The sequence below is a fragment of the Numenius arquata genome, chromosome 4 (genome assembly GCF_964106895.1).
Source record: "Numenius arquata chromosome 4, bNumArq3.hap1.1, whole genome shotgun sequence".
Lineage (NCBI taxonomy): Eukaryota > Metazoa > Chordata > Aves > Charadriiformes > Scolopacidae > Numenius > Numenius arquata.
The window spans coordinates 37,856,913-37,876,797 of record NC_133579.1 but is presented as its reverse complement, the minus strand read 5'-3'; the positions used below and the strand labels follow the sequence as shown (position 1 = coordinate 37,876,797).

The 19,885-nt window shown below is 41.3% G+C and overlaps 1 protein-coding gene across 1 annotated transcript in view; it reads right to left on the bottom strand.

Moving 5' to 3' along the window:
• The window catches only part of CLPTM1L (CLPTM1 like), a 29,494-nt gene extending 15,435 nt beyond the window's left edge, over positions 1–14,059 (bottom strand). Inside the window, exons 1-7 of the mRNA XM_074146533.1 lie at positions 13,799–14,059; positions 12,787–12,887; positions 10,780–10,969; positions 9,429–9,571; positions 7,390–7,468; positions 2,729–2,846; positions 891–985 (exon numbers count right to left, since the gene is read on the bottom strand). Coding sequence (XP_074002634.1) covers positions 891–985; positions 2,729–2,846; positions 7,390–7,468; positions 9,429–9,571; positions 10,780–10,969; positions 12,787–12,887; positions 13,799–13,978 — 906 coding nt within the window. The 5' untranslated portion in view covers positions 13,979–14,059. The remainder of the gene's footprint in view (positions 1–890; positions 986–2,728; positions 2,847–7,389; positions 7,469–9,428; positions 9,572–10,779; positions 10,970–12,786; positions 12,888–13,798) is intronic.
• Positions 14,060–19,885: the final 5,826 nt, after the last annotated feature.

Sequence of the window (19,885 nt, the reverse complement as noted above, 5' to 3'; positions counted from 1 at the left end):
CCTGAGAAATTGCTCACCTCCTTGACAGAGCTGGGAAAGCCACCCTAAATTAGATCCAAAGTGCTACGTGTAGGATTGATAGTTAATTTAGGCTTGAATAGTAACAAAGTTTTTAAAACATTCCTAAAATACAGGAAGTAATTTTCTCCTATTTCATCACCAAGAAGTTGATCTGTACTTCAAGGCCATTTTGGCACTGAATTTATATGTACCAAATACTTTTTCCAGTATTTTCAGTATTTCTGTTCAGGATAGAATAGAATACCTCAGTTGGAAGGGACCTATGCAGTCTAAAAAAATTGTTCATTAAAACAAGGATTCATATTTAAACCAAGACACACATAACACTGACAGAGAGACATGACAACAACCAACCAGGCCTAAAGCCACAAGCTCTGCACTTTACAGTGACAGATTTTGAAGTAATCTAGATCAGCTGATCTAAATTTCTCCAGGGGTTAGAAGTCAGAGACTCCAGCCCTACTGGTTGGTGCCCGAGCTATACCACTGCAGCAGTAAACTGTGTGATAACACAGCTTAGCAGAAAATGTGAACCAGTGTTGACAGGCATATTAGTTCTGGGTGCTTTGGTTCAGCTAAAAGCATAGTGACGATAATGAAGTTAAATGTGTTATACCTCAGTCAAGACTGTTTAGTTTATACCTAGTTTTCTCTCATATTTCTATCTTCTTTGAGATTTTTATATTTACTTGGCATTGGAAATACAGCTGACTTGTACCAGAAACCTCTTCTATCACTCTACTGAAATTACTATTTCCAATAACAGTTCTCAATAAATGAGAGAGCTGAAGTTCAACCCACCCCTCCACCCATTTTTTTTTTTAATTTCATATGCTGTAATTACTAAAACCCAAAATTTCTCTACTTACATGAAATGCTGCTACAAAGAATGTCAAAGCCAGAAAGTACAGGTTAGTGTCAACAAAAATTCCTTTTACTTCATCTGCATCCTTTTCTGAAAACCCTAAGAAAAAGAACAAGTGATTATCCAAGAAGTACTAGACAGTTAATTGCTGTTCTGCTAGAGTACAGTATGAAAGGAATCTTATTTCACCTGCATATTAAGGAATTATAAATTCCAAACAAGATGGCAGCTTTATTGGTAAAACCCAAGTCTACCTATATTTTGACTAGTTATTTGGCTTGCCTTAAACAAAACCCATCAGTTACAAGCAGACTGATGTGCCTTTAACATGGTGTGTAACTACAACCCAAGCTGAACGCCAGAGACACAAATGGCAAGACACACGAAGTCACTGTCAGTCTGTCCTGAGTGGAAACAAAAAAGATTATTCAATTTGGCCTCGAGGTTTAATTTGATACATAAGAAAGCTTCACATTTAAAACAAAAAGTGAGAAAAGGACTATACTGTGGAGGACAGCAAAGGTCAATGGGAAACATGGCCCTACATACAACAGTATAGACCCCAATTTAGGCATCAACTCTTTTGGCAGTCCTTGCAGAATTAACCTGGAAGCTTCTCTTTGACAAATGGAAAAAGGCAAAGCATCTTCCAGAAATCACTATCTGTAAGCTGAATACATATTCTCTACTGTCAATTATCCTAAAAGAGGAACGTTGGTTTCTTGTTATGCACTGCACAACCATTCATTCAAAAAAAAAAAAAAGTAAGAGCCTGTCTGATAGAGTTGCCAGCACCAAGAAGTGTGTTCTCCAGAAGATACAGCATCACTTTGAGCTCCTTCAGACAGTGTTAAGATGCTTTCTTCATGAAGTAGAAAGTTCCAGCCACTGTCACTGAAGTCCATCGTTCTCAGAAAATACACAATGCTGTGTTTACGGCAATGGTGCTAGTTATGACACTGCTGAGTTCAGTACCAATTTAATTTGTCGTATCGTCTGTCCTTCATCACAGCAAGTAGAATGTGAAGTTCTCCAATTTTCAAGTGATTTTGGAGTTTTGCTAAGGTGACCTTTTCTTCAGTTATTCCAAAAAGGAAAATTTTATACCTTACATTTCACTATATGGACACTTATAGAGAACAAGCAGCATCTTAGGTAAGCTTTTTTCCCAGGCAGAGGAGGTATTCCTAGGATCATAGGTCTTGATATACGAGTCCATTCAAGACATGGAACACAAAAATTTCAATTATGCCACTCTGAGAAGGTTCAAAGAAATTTATGGAGAAATTACTTACAAAATAAATTTGTAACTGAGCCAAAATGAGAGGCCAGCCAGTTCTGAAGTGTCAGAAGGAGTATGATAAGAACCCATCTTCCTGCTTCGTGCTCAGCTTGAGCCCAAAGACTATGCTGTGCCTGCCTATATTTCACTGTAGGTATATGGCTACAGCGACCAGCTGTCTATAGCTTATATCAAATTTTATGTAACACTGATGAAGCTTTTCTGTTCCATGGATGATAGGGGAAACCTCTGGCAAAAATTCTCTCCTCTATTTTGGCCTCTTATGCTTTTACAGTAGTACTGTCCAAACAAAATTTATTTTAAAAATGGTTATTTCACCTCCGTATTCTTGTTTCCTACCACGTGTCAACATTTTATTTCCATCTTTAATCGCAAGATAAAACAATTTTGTAGCATTTGTAGCACAAGATTTGTAGCATTAAAACTTTTCACCAGCTAACCGGAAAAGAGATAAGTGTCACCTATGTACTTACAAGCAAAAAAACCATGAGGGGTTGGTGGGTTTTTTGGCCTAGTGTCATTAAAGATGAAAAACATACCAAACTGTTGGAGGGAGTACACGGCATCCTGCATATGGATCCAAAATCGGAGTTTTCCAAGAGATATTTTGTCATATGACACTGTAAGAGGTAGCTCTGTTGTTGAACGATTTATAACCTGTATTTCAAAAAGATATAGTTTCATTTTTTATAGCAGAAAAATTGCAACAATTATTTCTACTAATTTTTTTTAAAATAAAGGAAAGTGTTATATCACACTATGCTTTAATCACACAATTTTAAGAGGTCCGTTTGCTTTTTGAAAGGGAATAATATCTTAGACTTCTACACTATGCTTGAAGTCTTTGGCTTTTTTTTCCAAGAAATGTTAAATTAGCAGTTTGTTCTGTTCAAGTTCTTACAGCAACCTCGCTGTCACTCTATACAAATGCCTCTGAGACATCTACATGTTCTGACATTTGCTCATCTTAGTTCAAGCGGGAAAAGTATGTTTAAGGTAATTCTCTCTTTTACCAGTTCTCCGAATATATATGCTAAGATTACCTAAGCTAGAAGATTAAAAAAAAATAAATAAAAAAATCATATCCCAAAGGCCACAGTCAGAACTTTACTAAATTGAGGCTGCTTTTGAGAGAAATTAAAGTTCCAGCAACTCATAGCAAAACAAGGTGGAGAAGTAAGATGGTCCTACTTGCTTAGACTGGTGAAACACCACACGCAAGCTACCCTGTGTATATGTGTATGTATATGTATATGGGGTGTCACAGAAATCTCCTTCCTGCTCAGCTGATCTTCCTTTATCATCTACAGTTGTTAGGATGAGAACTACCTGGGGCACCCTTAAGTTGGGGACAAAAAAAAAAAAAAAAAAGAAAAAAAAAAGTCTTAAATTCCTCAGCTCCTTCGGCACGATAGGTGACAGTCTCTTAAATAAGTTTAAAACAAAGAAAAAAAAATTCACAGAATCACAGAATATTTTTGGTTGGATGGGACCTTTGAGATCATAGAGTCCAACCAACAAAAAAAACCAAAAAAAACACCAAACCAAACCAAAAAAAAACCCCACACCCAAAAACTCCCAGAACACCAACACCAAAACCAAACCAAAACAAATGCCCAGAACCACACCCCACCCCACCCACAAACAGACACAAACCAACAATCTCGGGCACTAGAGCATGCCCTGAAGTGCCATGTCTACACGTTTCTTAAATACCTCCAGGGATGGCGACTCCACCACCTCCCTGGGCAGGCTGTTCCAGTGCCTGACCACTCTCTCAGTAAAGTAATTCTTCCTAATACCTAATCTAAACCTCCCCTGCTGCAACCTCAGACCATTTCCTCTGGTCCTGTCGTCATTCCCTTGGGAGAAGAGTCCAACACCCACCTCTCTACACCCTCCTTTCAGGTAGCTGTAGAGGGCAATGAGGTCTCCCCTCAGCCTCCTCTTCTCCAAACTAAACATGCTCAGTTCCCTCAGCCTCTCGTCATATGACTTTTTCTCTAGACCCCTCACCAGCTTGGTGGCTCTCCTCTGTCCTCAAAGATGTTAGACTTCTCTGCAGCTACCTAGGTACAAGTTCAGGCAGTATGTTTTACACTTTTAAGGACAGCTCAAGACTAGGGACAGGCAGGCACACTGAATTGCAACAGTTCAGTATCTATTGCTCCCGGCTCCTAATTATCACCCAATCATAATTCCCATCTCGGAATTGCTACTCTACACTGTATCTGTTTCTACAGTAATTAGTTAGCTGACACCTGAGATGAACAAGCTTTTCCTGATCCTTGTGTTACAGAACATGCTTTTAGCCTCCCCACGTACCAGTCAGGTGTGAACTGGGGATTATGTTCACTCTCCCCTTCACTCTTTCCTCCAGTGAGTACAAACAATTCTCAGTCTCACCACCCTCCCAAGACCCAATAAGCTTTTCAGACAGTGGCACGACATGCCTGCACACATGCAAGGGAGAGAAAGAAGCAGAGTAAGTTTTATAAATACAGCAGGGGGAAAACTGGTAAACCAGAATGGTATCAGGGATCTCTGAACTGTCTGGAAAAAAACCCAGGGTGAAAACAACCTGGTTAGTTGTTTTCAACAACAAAACAGGGTGAAAACAACCTGGTTAGAGCTCACAGTAGAGAATGCTGGCAAGTTTCTACAGCTGTTTACCAAAAGCTACATAAACATCTTCCAGGCTTCCTCTCCTTTTTAAAGGATGCCTGTAATCCCTCCATTATCATTCCAATTTCTCAGTCTATCAAAGGCAGCATCAGCATTTCTGGGAGAAAAGGAAAGAAATTTTATCTGTGCAAGACAGCTAGAAAATAATTTTGCAAATGCATGGGTAAGTGACATGCAGCAAGTGCACTCTACACAGACAAAGCACTACTAAGGGGTTAGGGGCAGGGTACGGAGAAAATCGGATTGCAATACAAGACAGAGATAGGAATTCTTCAACACTAAAAGCAAATACATGAACATATAAATATTAGAAGAATGAACTCTCAATGAACGATTAAAAGTCCACAAGTGCTGCCTGCCAACCTAGTTGAATGCGATGGTTGCTAAGCCTTTGAAAACTAGGAAGTTACCAAACCTCTGCAATACAACCTACCCTTGTAGTATGGCCTCAGAACATCAAATATCACTTCTAGCACTCTACTTTATCAATACCACAAAACACCATGTAAACAAAGCAAGTAAGTTCAGTGGTATGAATTTTAAAGTTTTCTCTTTGTTAAATGAGAATCCTGTGCAATCCCCAAAACCTCAGCATCGGTAAGAACGTTTAAGAACATGAGCAACATGTAACCTCTAGACTATAGTACTTACCACAGAAGACCTACTATCTGGGTCAAAATAATAGTCAGTTCAAAAAAAAAAAATCTACACAGCCTAGCACAAGCAGGAAAAACACATCTTCAGCCCCATGACTTTAGGTCAGGCATATCAAAGAGAGTCTATGCCCTTATTTACAGTCAAATGCTGACCTTGCTCTGAAAAAGCTGTATCACCTTTTTCCCTTATCCTTTCCTGCTCTTCACTTACCCCTCATTATCTCACAGTATGCATATTATTAGACCGACTGCTCTTCCTGCAGGGCTTGCAAACAGTTTGGCAAGTCACTGAGAAGTCACATAAGTCAGTGCTGAAGGGGAAGTCTGCTGGTTTTGATGGAATAGTCTTTGCAGCACTTCCCAGGATCTTTAATAACTTTAAGGCAATGAGTTAAGATAGCATTAACTGTGACATCCATGACAACTGCAGGAATGTTATTAATAACGTGAGAATACTGCATTTATGTGTAAACAGGCTACATGACCAATTAGAAGTTCATATGAAGGTACTGAACTGAATGAGTTGTGGTAATAAACTTAAAAAAGGACAATGACCACTGATAAAGACATCACAAAAGTACATCCAAAGAAATACTGGACAAAGTTATCTGTTACCAAGATTTGTAACAAATCCTCAGGAGCTTGTTTTGCTGAAAAAGCTTGGGGGTGAGGATACCAATTCTTGAAGAAGATTCTCCCCAACCAAAAGTAACAAAATTCTTTGTCTGAGCTGAAATTAATGAATTGGAAAGACAATATAGGAGGTTGATGGAAAGTTTACATCTATCAAGACTTCTATCCAGGAGATGCTGAATCCAGGCATACTCATTTAACAGTTCTGAGACATTCCGCAAGACTTTTGGTCTCAGAAACTCTGATTGCTAAATTCTAGTCAGTGCAACTGAAAAGAACTGCAGGGCTTAACTAAGAGCTTCTAAGATAAACATAGTTTAGATGCAAGGGATCTTGTAGTACAGGAACTGCACATTTTCCCACAAGAGAATAGTTGGGCAAAAACCGAATACAGAAAATTCTATTTAAATGTATGAAAGCACCTTTTTTTAACTGCAGCAGTGACTGAACACTGTAACAGGTTGCCCAGAGAGGCTATGGCATCTCCATCCTTGGATACATCCAAAACCCAACTGGACAAGGTCCTGAGCAACCTGCTCTAGGTGATTCTTCTCAGAGCAGGGGCATTGGACTAGCAACCCCCAGAAATCTCATTCAACCTTATTCTTCTGTAATTCCATTATTGAAATTTCTAAGCCCTGATTTGTTTCAGTGAACAAAATCATCGAATATACTGTAACACCAAACTGTCAGGTGCCCAAGTTACTCTAACGTGATAGAGATCACCACCAGAAAATTTAACCATGAGTGAATTTTTCAGAGATAAGAGAACAGCTACTGACTTATCTCAGTGTAGCTCCAGTATCAGCTGTGCTCAGTATGGTCACTTCCCTAGAAGCCATCAGAAGCAGCTGTGCAATGCTAAAACAACTTCTTCAGCTTAGGGAGTCAAATTGCTCATGAGACTGCTCCCACCACAGCTGCTGCTGCAGTGACGTCCTCCATATCTACCCAAAAGGTAGAAGCAGTGGAATCCAAGTATCTTTTGGTGGAATACAAGGGAGTGCTTGGCAGAAACTTCTGTCAGAGAGGAGTTTCAAAACTCAGATCCACCCTCTGCAGGTACCACACTTGACCACATTAATGTAACAGTCATTGATAGAGTCCTTTTGTGAATTTATACTTTTTCATTACAGCAAACAACCTATAACAAAATCTTAATTATAAAAACATTGAAGATTACTATTAAAACTGTGAAATGTAATTAAAGGTATTCTATTACTCACCATCAAATCTTTCACTCTGTTGCTTAGCTGATCAATAAATAATATTGGAAGGTAATGCACTGTCTTCCCCAACTGAACCCTAGGATGTTTAAACATGGATTTTATGACTGTAGTGATCTAAAAAGAAAACTACTTTTATTCAAATTAGCACTCATTCATCACTTTCAGATCTACCCATGTAGATATTTCCCACCACTTTTTCAGGCACATTTTCCTTTAATACACAAGAAAGAAAGAAGCCACTAGCCTAGAGTCTTTCACTGAGAGAAGTCTGTACAAAAAATTAGGCATGTCACATTTCTCTTCTTAATTTGTTTTTACTTTTCCATAGAAAGACAGAATAAGCAAAAAAAATGAAAGACAAATGACAGTGGCCGTGATAATGCTGAAGTTGTTGCATGACAAAGGCTAGAGGAAATTTGAAGTTAATTGAAGAGAAATGTGCTGAAGTTTACTACCATATATGTGTATCCTTTGTCTCAAGTATCCCTCTCCCACTCCAACATCAACTCTTCGCCACCTCCCCCACTCCTCTGCACCCCCAATAACATCAGGTCAGCAATAACCCATGCTGTAGCTAGCACGGGACTATGAGCACAATGGCTGGTACACACACCAGAAGGCTACATAGTACTGGAGAGAGTGCCCAAGGAGCAGAAATCTTCTCTGCCTTCTCCTCAACAGAAGCTCTTGTTTGGATTGCTCTACCACCTCACCAACCCGCATGGACCCAATAGAAACTTCCCAGCCTTTGAGCCCTCTACAAAATTGAGCACTGGAAAGGTATTTAGCAAATCATGACTTATATACAATTGCTTTGTCAGTATCTTAGGAAAGTATTTAGCCTAATGCCCTGAGAGATACAAATTCTTAAAAGTTCTTCACTAGAAAGGCAGGATCATCACTGTGATGATCTCGGCAAAAGTCTATGGAACTAGCATAATGGAGCTTTTTAAAGCCCAAATTTGAATTTTAGTTGTTGACAAAAGAAGGAAGTCTCTATGCCTGCTAAGAAAGACTGCATATTAAATTTACAAAGGGCAACAGTAATACAGAAAAGTACTAAATCGAGGCTCAGAAACACTGTTTGGTTATTTAACTGAAGAGGTTTAGATTTCTGTATAACAACTACAGTTAAAGCTACTGCTACTGGAATTGCAGCAGGCTACTTCATATCTAAACTATTTCCTGTACAACGCAATGACAAAACTGCACTAATGAGTATCTAAACGTGACCAGTAAAAATATCCTCATTCTTCAACCACTTCTTGTCATGGGCCTATCTTACGAGTTGCTAAGTTTATCTATTCTGGCTGGGAAGCTATCCCAGAACCCCAGGGTCTGCCGATTAAGCAACTGCTTCTGGATTTAGCAGGATACTTGGAGAGAAAGGCATCAACATACAGCAGCGCAAGCCAACATAGCACTATTTATATTGTTAACACCAGCAGTCATTTAAGCAAGCTGTGAACAGAAGCTACTGCCTGTATTTAGTGACCTAAAAACCTATCCCTGCTTTTTAGTATTTTCTTGAGAAAGTGACATAACATAGGAACACGTATTGTCAAAGTAAAACAACGCAAATCATAAAGGGAGAAAAAAGATGACATAAGAGATCAGCTGCGCCTCTTCTGCACTTGGAGTTTGTACAGATAATTTGCAGATGAAGGATAAGTGGAGAAGTCAAGGGACAGTAATTGCTTTAAAGGCCAGAAGTATGATTTGAGAACAAGGGGGTATGAAGTCTGCCGTAGCATTTTACTTGTCTCTTCATAGTTCTGCTTTCGCTTACTATGATAACTCTATACAAAAACATATTCTAAACTCTGAGCTGCCCAGGATCAAGGTATCTCCAATAAAGTTTTCTAGTACGTAATATTTTACTAATTGTCACTAACGAAATGCAAGCATTAAGAATATCCTTCTCTCCTAAGTGCCAATTTAAACATAAAATACTAAAGGAGGCCAGGGAGGATTTCTGCAGAAATATGCATTAAGTTTATTGTAACAGATCTGGCAAAATTAAGTCATCAACTTACATCTTCATGTAACGGTGAACATCAGCAGGAAGGGATGATCCATCAAACACAAAATCTTCCACCATGACATTCAAGGTTAATCTTGACCTCCAGTGAGAGATAGGTTCGTCTAGAGCATTGGTCTGTTTTTCTGCTTCAATTTGCTTTAAAAATACAATACATACATACATACTGATAAACAATATGCAATTTTGAATAGGATAATAGTCTAACTTGCAGAGACTATAGAGTCACTAACTATACCACAAAACAGAAGTCCACTAAGAAACACTTTACCTTAATTTTGACCAGATTATTTTGCTCAAATACAATAGAATGGATTATAAAGGCCTACCATAATCTGACTCTGAAAAAACTTCAGTGTCCATTCACAGCCTTGTTCATCAAGAATGAATATTCAGGTAATTAACCTTAACACCTTAGGAATGTGGATTCTAGTCAGAAAAGGTCACTTTGACATAAGGATTGTAGGGTAATCAGATGTTACTTCAAAACAGTCAAAAGGATGTGGATGATCAACTATATTAATTTTGGGGAGTAAACAGAACAGACCGTTTGTTTTGAACTTCTGTGTAAAGCAGTGCTGAAACCAAGTACAACCTTAGCTTTCAGCAGATGCTTACCACCATGGCATTCTACTTGCTTTTCTTTGGATGAACACCACCTGTTCTGACTTTTAGTGCTGGATTCCAGCCTCAACTTATTTTCAACTTTATTCTTACAGCATTTAGAAACAGCACTGCTGGCTACAGGTGTATTTCAGATTCCAACGAAAAACAGAGTGAAATTTGCATGCTCCACTTAATATGAGGTACAACAGCCTTTCACAAGTATTTCATTAAATAACACTACATTTCCCACACACACTGAGTAACCATAGCGTTTGTTAAAGGATACTATCATATTCTCTTGAACTGAAGTGAAAAGTAGGAACATCCTAAAGAAAAAGGAGCAATTTGACATTGGTCACTCACCAATGTCAAAATCAAGCTTGCATCTCTGTTTTATAAAAGCAAAGCATGTTATTTCACATGAATCCAATTCACTATAGAAAACAGCATCATACTGTTACAGAACAATACAGTGTTTCTACCAAAAGCAATGAATCCTTGAAGTAGCAACTAATGTTAACTAGGGAAGTGTTTTAATAGCAGTCACTGTTACAGAGGGATCTACACCTCTGTTGTGCTGAGTGGTCTATTATTGATAATCAAGAGTTTTGATTTTTTTTTTTTTCTAATATCATCATTAATGTAAAGATGCAAGCATAGCAGATGCCAACACTAGAAGTGTCTACAAAAGAAATGACTTTTGTTGCAGTTCTTCATCTATAGATGGAAAAATCACCTACCTGTGTGGCCGATTCTCCAGTGAGCAAATTAATCTCTTCTGGTTTAGGGACCATGTACGTGGTCAGAGGGCTTACTATATGGACCTGCTTACCGTCGTGCCAAGGCAAAATGCCAGCATGGTGAAGAAATATATATGCATATAATGTGCCATTATTTCGTGTTTTCTTTGGTACAGAGACATTCACTGTCCTAAAATACAAAATAAGTACATTATGAGATCACATAGCACATGCTGAAATTTATATTTATATATTTCAATTTATATACTCCAGTACGTATCATAATACTTACATTTCCCAAGTTTTACTATTATCTTAAGATACTTTAATCTTTGTCCAATTAATCCTTTATTACCCTAGATAACACAGGACTGCATCATCAGATCTTTTCTTGTTTTCCCCTGTCAATAGGTCATAGGGCCAAAATTATCACACCACTTGTAGAAAACATCCTTCCATGTGCTGAATATGTATCACAGATTGTATACACAATAAAAAGTTTAAAGAGAAAATCACTAAGTTTTACCAAGCGCTTTGCATTAATAAAACGTCTTCTCAGCTATGGCGTGCCAAGCATAGAACTCTACATTGGAGCCCCAAAGCATGAAGTTGTTCCCCTTGTGTTAGCCAAGAAATCATCCTACTCACAACCTTGCATAATGCATCTTCTGTTCCTGTAAAGTTGCTCAGGTTATCTTTCTCTGAATACTTTCAATGGCTTAGCAGACTGTGTCAGTAAAACAACTCTTATATTTTCAAGTCTGTCAGAGATAAAGTTTAATATGACCTAAACTGCGCACCATCATGTTCTTTAATTACAGAAAACGCAGAATGGGAAAGAAACTGTGAGACTCTGCAACAAGAGTCAAAAATAAGGCCACTATCTTCAACAAAAAAAAGTGAGGCAGCAAATATGAAGCACAAACAAGCAGTTCTAATAATTTTAATTGTATAGAGGCATATGTAGAATGCAGTTATACTCAGAAATGTGTGTAACAGCACAATGTTATTCCATTTTAGCACCAACATCGCTTCACAAGATCTTGAAACCCTGAACTACCAGAAAAAGGTATATTATTAGCACTGAAACAGTCATAGAAAACCATATTGCTAAAACACAAGAAAAGAGAACATGGTTTGCCTTCCAAATTCTATTCCAGGTCTGAAGTCATGGCTATTAAGAACGTCAGGTAGCTAGCACACTGGCTACATGTTATTAGAGGAAAATCTCAAGCACTTACAAGTACTTTGACTTGGATTTTCCCAATAAAAAGTCATTTGTACTATTATAAAACATATTATAACATATTATAAAACATATTATAAAACTTTTGTAAAACAGTTGTCTGTGGGGCTGAAAACAGTATGCTGATCCAAACTAACCAATACTTAAGTTTAGCACATTATACATACGTTACTGATCTAGCACAGCTAATGAGAGGAACATTTAGAGTGGAATCCATTTTCAGATTATTTAGACAATATAGGACAGCATTGAAGATTTGTAAAATCTATGAGAGAAACAAACACTTTGTATTTACTGGTATAGCTTTGTTTTGCAAGCTCTGTTTCTTGCATCTACAAGGTGACTTTCAATGTAAGAAAATGTCTAAGTGCATAGTCCCCAGCACCAGGTGAACTTAGCACACCATTTCCATCAAGGCAGGCACTTTACCAACATTTAATTGATGAAATATTCTAAGACTTTTTTTATTAACAGCAGTACTTTGTCCTCAACTCTAAGGCTGAAATCCAACTAACATCTTTCCTGCCTTAATATGGCAAATATCGTTACTATTTTAAGAAAAATAAGTGTGAACTGAATAGCCTGTAGAACATGCAAAAACACCTTTAACCCCAAAACAAAGAATGTTAGAATAACTCTACTCTTTCAACACAACTATCATGAACAATGTACCTTGCTTCATGTATACTTCCGTATCTGTAACTACCAGTTAGGAGACATCCTTCAGAATTAAAGAAAGAACTCATAGTTTGGATACCTACCTTTCAAATTTGGACTCAATATCAAAATCCTCCACATTCAAAACCAGATCTATATTACTCTCTGCACCAATGTTTGACCGCGTGGTAGTATACACGCTTAACTGAAATCAAAACACAACACAGAGAAATCAGAGTACAGAAATATTAAGTTAGAATCGTAGAATGGCTTAGGTTGAAAGGAACCTTAAAGATCGTCTAGCTCCAACCTCCCTGCCATGGGCAGGGACACCTCCCACTAGACCAGGTTGCTCAAAGCCCCATCCAACCTGGCCTTGAACACCTCCAGGGATGGGGCATCCACAGCTTCTCTCGGCAACCTCTTCCAGTGTCTCACCACTTTCACAGTGAAAAATTTCTTCCTAATATCTAATAACCTAAACCTACCCTCTTTCGGTTTAAAACCGTTACCCCTCATTTTAAGTTGCTGCATCAGTATTTAATTTCATGCATCAGTACACTTAGACTACAAATCTGTATGTATTCCAGCTTCACTAATTTCCCAATCACGTGCTGGTTATATACACTGGGAAGGAAAACAACTTACTCAGAAAAAGTCTAAAATAGCTTTCAGTTAACTGTTCCCTCCTTTTGGGGGCAGACACGCACCGTAACACGGCCCCCAAAAACATTTTTATAGCATGACCTGATACGTGGAAGTCCAAGATTTCTAAGTAAGCTGCGCCGTTTCTCCCGCCAGGCTGCTCTGTCCCGCGCCCGCCCCAGCAGAGACACACAACACGCTTCTCGTCCCACCCGCGCTTCCCTCAGCCGGCGACGTTACCCGGACGGCCCGAGCAGCCCTCTGCCCCCGCCACAACCGCGGCCCCAGCGCGGGGAGAAGGCGGGCTGGGGCGGTGGGCGGGCCGGCCGGCTGTCACCGCGGCGCCGACAGGGCCCGAGCAGGCAGTGCCGCGGCTCCCTGCGCGCCGCCACCGGTACCGAGCAGCCCGTTCCGCCGGCGGTCAGCCTTGAGGGGCCGAGGCGGGGTGCGGCCCGTTATCCACCCGCTCACCTGCAGCTTGGGCCGCCGCGCCAGGTAAGGCCAGACGCAGCCGGCCGCGCCGCCGCCGCCCCCCGCCGCCGCCGGGCAGGGCCGCGTGTAGACGATGCCATACATCACCCAGCACGTGTGCGCCACGTAGACGGCGAACACCCCCACCACCAGGCTGGTGAACGAGCTGCGGCTCAGCATGGCGGCGGCCGCCAACCCCCGCCCCCGCAGCCCCGCTCGGGATCCGCCCGGCCGCCCCGCCGCCGCCGCCGCCGCCGCTCGCGCATCCCCCACGCAGCCAATCGCCCCGCCCGTCACTTCCGGCGGGCGGAGGAAGCGCCGCCTCGCTGCCTAGCAACCGGCTGGCGTCGCGGCGTGACGTCACAGGGCGGTGCCCCGACGCCGCTAGGGGGCGCCGAGGGAGGGAGTAGGGAACGGAGGCCGCCATGTTCCGTGCCTTGACGGCGGGCGAGCAGCCGGCGGGCGGTCGAGATCGCAGCGGGGTCGGGCTGGGGGCGGCTCTGCGGCTCCTCCAGGAGGGGACGGGGCCATGGTGGCAGCGCGCGTTGGGTTTTGAGGCCCTGACAGCGACTCGGGTCCGGGAAGGGCCGGTGAGGTGAGGCCGGGCAGCCCAGGTGCGGTGACGCGGTTAGGAAAGGGGAGGGGAGGCCCCGGTGCGGCACCGGGCCCCCACCACCGCCGCCCCCGGGAGGCGGCAACCAGAGGAGAATGGCAGGGACAGCTTGGGACTTAATGCAAAGGAATAATAATAATAATAATAATTAAGAAATCCTTCAGTAGTCCAACGAGAAATTACCTGTGATACAGAGACTGAAAAGTAGTGTAATATGATTTAAAAAAAGGAAAGGAGCAGCAGGAGCAAACCCTGAGGGCGTGCCTGTAGCCCGGAGAAAGGAAGGGGTGGATGTTGGTTCATCAGTGACTGATGGAAGCGGCCCAAGGGCAGTGCTGCTGCCTGGCTGTCCCTCTTGCCCTGCGCTCGAAAGACCTGAGCTAACACACGCAGCCTCTCAGGGGACCTAGAAAGGTTCTTCCAGGCCCTTTGCTGGGAGCAAAAAAGGAGCGTTTTTTGTGGCCTTCACCTGTCTGCTCGTGTGGTGTCAACCAGGAGAAAGCGGTGATGCAGGTATATACCTCAAATACACCTCAGCCAAGTGCTTTGGACAGAAGGTACGTGGGGGCAGAAAAGGGACAAGCGTGGATTAGAGATGACTGCCCCGGCAGCTCAAGCAAGGTGGCACAACAGGGAGCTACCCTGCAACGCAGACAAGTGAGGAAACAGGCACGAGCAAAGACACGGGCTCATGAAAGGGTGGAGCAGTCTGGGGCATTAGCCTAAGCACATTGCAGGATGCGTGGAGCTTGGAAATACCACCGGGGAAGTTGAAGATGGATACCTTCTTTAAGTGAAGAAAGTGGTGGAGAGTAACAGAAGAAAGGGTGGGGAAGGAAAAGAGGGCATGATGTGAGGGCTCACAGCTCATGCTGCTACCATGGCAGACCACGTCACCTGAAAAGACTCTGAAATGAGAGCAGTGAGGAACGGCTGGCTGCAGATTCAGACCACACTGGCGCCTTGTTGAACCAAGCAGCACAGTGGCAGGAGCTGCAGAGGAGGGCTCTGCTGCCACACAGAAGCAAAGTCAGGGCTACAGCCTGTTGCCTCTGCCAGGCCTCGTGCTACCCTGGCAAGCATCAGGGAAACAGGCTGGACAAAGAATGGATTGAGAGCAGCCCTGAGAAGGACTTGGGGGTGTTGGTGGATGAGAAGCTCAACATGAGCCAGCAATGTGCACTTGCAGCCCAGAAGGCCAACTGTATCCTGGGCTGCACCAAAAGAAGTGTGGCCAGCAGGTTGAGGGAGGGGATTTTGCCCCTCTACTCCACTCTGGTGAGACCCCACCTGGAGTTCTGCATCCAGCTCTGGAGCCCACAGCACAACAGAGATGTGGACCTGTTGGAGCAAGTTCAGAGGAAGGACAGGAAGATGATCAGAGGGCTGGAGCACCTCTCCTATGAAGACAAGCTGAGAGAGTTGGGATTGTTCAGCCTGGAGAAGAGAAGGCTCTGGGAAGACCTTATAGTGGCCTTCCAGCACTACCTAAAAGAGGCCTACAAGAAAGCTGGACTTTTTACAAGGGCATGTAGTGATAGGACTAGGGGTGATGGCTTCAAACTGAAAGAGAGGAGATTTAGATTAGATATCAGGAAGAAATTCTTTACTGTGAGGGTGGTGAAGCACTGGAACAGGTTGCCCAGGGAAGCTGTGGATGCCCCATCCCTGGAAGTGTTCAAGGCCAGGCTGGATGGGGCTTTGAGCAATCTAGTCCAGTGGGAGGTGTCCCTGTTTTGGACAAATACAGTATTCAGTCTTTTTTCTTACACAGAATGAAGTTATATGCATTTGCTGTCACCCACAGATGTCTGTTCTTTCACACACAAACTACTGCGTGACTAACCTGACTTGGGCCAAAGAACATACTCAAAATCTGCTTTCACCTCATAACTTGAAATTAGAGACTAACATTAAGAAAGACATTAACAAAGTCATCCCTTGAAGTCATCTTATGATGGATGTATGTTGTTTCTCTGGTAAACTTCCCCAATGTTTCAGTTCTTAAAAATGCTCATATTCTTAAAACTGCTCATATTAATGGTTGTATCCACTGGACCTCACGATGCCTTTTTTTACCCTCCCTTATGAATTTCTCATGTATGTAGGTATCTGGAGTGTAGGATCACTTCTTGTCTGTTTCCTAAAGAAGAGTAGTCAGGGCTACTTCAGACTAATTTAGACAGATTTGTTCTGGGGCCCCTTTTCTGAATCTTTTTTGATCTTTTGATGTATTCTTCTTTAAGCACAGAGAACAGAACTGGGGTCAATATCCCTATCATCCTTAGAGGAAACAAAACAAACCAAAAAAACAGTAACCAAACCAAAATCCACACCCCCACACAAAAAAGCCCCCGAACACCAAAACCCAAACAAAAAAAAAAAAGGCCCTTCAAACCCTGTATTTCATACTCATAGTTGTCAGGTGAACAAACACTGTTCTCCTAAAAACACTGTCACAGAGAATGTACATCAACAAAGCACAGCTAAACATATATGGACTCAGTCTTATTCACAATTACGATTCGTAAACGTTGTTTATAAAAAAAACACTTTAAATAAAAATAAATCCAGAGGAAACCAAACACTTTTTGTTTCATTTTTAATTTGGCTTCACGTTGAAAATTCCATTTACAAGCCATTCATAAGGAAAATGGGTCCACGTTGGGCAGAATGAGCCAAGATTGTATACTGCACATCAACACCTGTAGTGTATCATTTAGTTCCCTTTGAGTAAATCATCACACGACTCGTCTAGCATAGTTCAAGTGTCTACATCATTTGGCTCAGTTCATCACACGGTATAGACCATTTCAACCTACCAGACAACTAACAAGAAAAGAATGCTCAAATTGAGGTATTTCCTTGAAGAATTTACTGATCACTGGTATTCAGAGGTAATGTTAAATCATATAGTTTTAAACATTGAAAAATGTACAAAAACAAGTTCATTTTTAAAAAATATTATCCTTAGTCTTCCATGCATACTAATAAAAAATATAAAAATCAAATTTGTAGCACTGAAGCTATACTTTTTGTTCTGCAAAAGTATTTCCCCAACTGGAACCACAAGCTACAGTCATCTTTAGTACACTACTTGGTTTTGCTTTTCAGTCATGAAGTATAGTCGGTTCAGTGCAAAGGTAATAGTCTATGTACACATACCATAGGAGGGAAATTTACAGCAGAAAATAGGCATTCAGATTATTATCATCATCCAGTAGCACTACATATCATTACAGATTTACACTGCATATCCAAGGGCTATTATAATAAAAAGCTTGCGGCCAATACGCGTCTTTAAATGCCCCAGGTCTGCTTGGGCAGCCTTAAAGTCGGCAGCAGTTGCACCACTGATGGAACAAGCACGTAATACCTTGCCAGCGAGTTCCCGCAGAACAGCTTCCTGCTCTGTCAGCTAAAAGCATCCTCTTCATGGCAGTGCCTCACTGGGAGTCGGTAGCGGTTAAGAGAAAATTCCAAAATCTGATCATTTAAAAGGTTAACTTTTTTTTTTGCTTCTGCATTTAAATTCTCAAGTGTATTCAAAAACATAGCAATATTTTTTCCAAGATATATAAATGATATCCTCAATGCAAGTTTAACAATAATTCAAGAGATCAAAAACATTTTTATTTTTTCTGAATTATTTCTCAATTTGCTTCTTCCAAAAAGATGAACTAGTACCTGCGATCAAATTAGAAATGTGTTGCACACCTGGAGAGATGCTGGGAATTACAAAAAGGTTTAGAAAATGGTCCCATTGAGCAGATGCCAAATACTTTCAGCACAATGCCGCACCATCCAAGTTGTGTAGTACGGAACGCAAAGTTAGCAGATGCTTCATCCTGGTCCTCCTCCAGGAAACAAAACCTATCACTTCTAAAGAAATGTACTTCTGACTTCTATTTCTAATGTTACTGATGTACACCCGAGCTCTTAATACCCTTAGAGCAACTAGAGGAAGCAATATAAACAAATCACCAAACACAAACAACTATAGACAAGCAGCTGCAACGGTTTCGCTTTTTGTCTAAGTATATACAATTGCTAAGGAGAAATGTTTAACTTAAGGGTGCTAATCCACATATTGAAAAATACAATTTCATTTTTACATGTTTACTTAAAAACTGCTTTTGTAGTCTGGAAAGTACAGCACTGGCTAACCTAAACCTCCCTTCTGAAATATAAGAAATACTTTGCTTGAACTTCATTATAAAAGAAAACATAGGATAAAAATATATACTTGGGGCTTACAAGATCTTTACAAGTTTATTTCTTCAGCATTTAAAATACAAAATTGTCTTCATGCTGGATAGTGAATAAGAGACATGTATTTGGGTTTTCCCCATATACATTCATAGACTTAGAAATAAGCTACTGTCAGATGGATTTAATTTCCAGTACCATGGTAGGATGAAAAGTGTCTGAGCTTCTGCTTTCTTCAGTATCCATGAGGAGACTTAGACTTTGTTTGCTATCACATTTATAGATGCTGCATTTGGAACTTGGAAGTAAACAGGCACACACTGAAAGTGACATAGTGAGTCAGAAGTCAATCCAATTTAATCTATATTTCTAAATTTAGTTCCTTATTGTTCATAGGAACAAGGAGAATCTCCTAAGCTCTTTCAGACTGCTGTCACCTGGACACACCTGCAACGGTTAAAGCATGGGAAAACGAAACTGCTAAAGCAGTACACGAGCCCTTAGCTTTGGGTGGCATCACCAGAATGCGACTAATATTCACCAGCTCCTTATGGCTCAGGGAGAAGAGCCCATGAATGTCACTTCAGCTTAAGAGGCAGCGAGGGCTTCCTCAGGCTGCAGCACACCTACAAGGAACAGGCAGCAGAAGCACAAGCACGAGGGATACAGACAACTCAATTCATCAGCCCAAGGGGCAGAAAAGACCCTTCTTTACAGTGGGACAAGGCCAGCTGCGCAGTGACAGCGTCGCTGTCACATGAGCCTTGATGAGCTTTACTACTTGCTGGTTCAGGACCAGAAGTTCGGCCTCATTTTTCTCCAGCTGGCTCTGGCTCAGAACTCTCAAATATCACCCCATTCATAATATCAAAATAATATTCCCATATTATTATTAAAATAACAAAAGTCATTATAACTTTCCTCTTGCTTCTAACATTTTTTCATCAAAGTGAAAGAGCTGAAGCTTAGTGCTACATCCACAGATTATCGTACAGCACCTTTTCTGAGATACCCAAACCAACCTCAAATAAGCTGGGATGTTCATAGGGCCCTGGGCAATTTAGCTCAGAATAAAGAACCATGACAACTATGTTGGTAAAAAAAAACAAACCCCAAACCAAATAAAATAATTAACAGAATAACTTACTTGGGTGCGACCTGTGCTAAGGTGATTCTGCTGTTTCCATTCCCAGAGACTGATCATTAGAAAACTGCAAATACATCTAACCGCCTCCCACAGTCAGCCCGCACAGGAGTACTCTCTG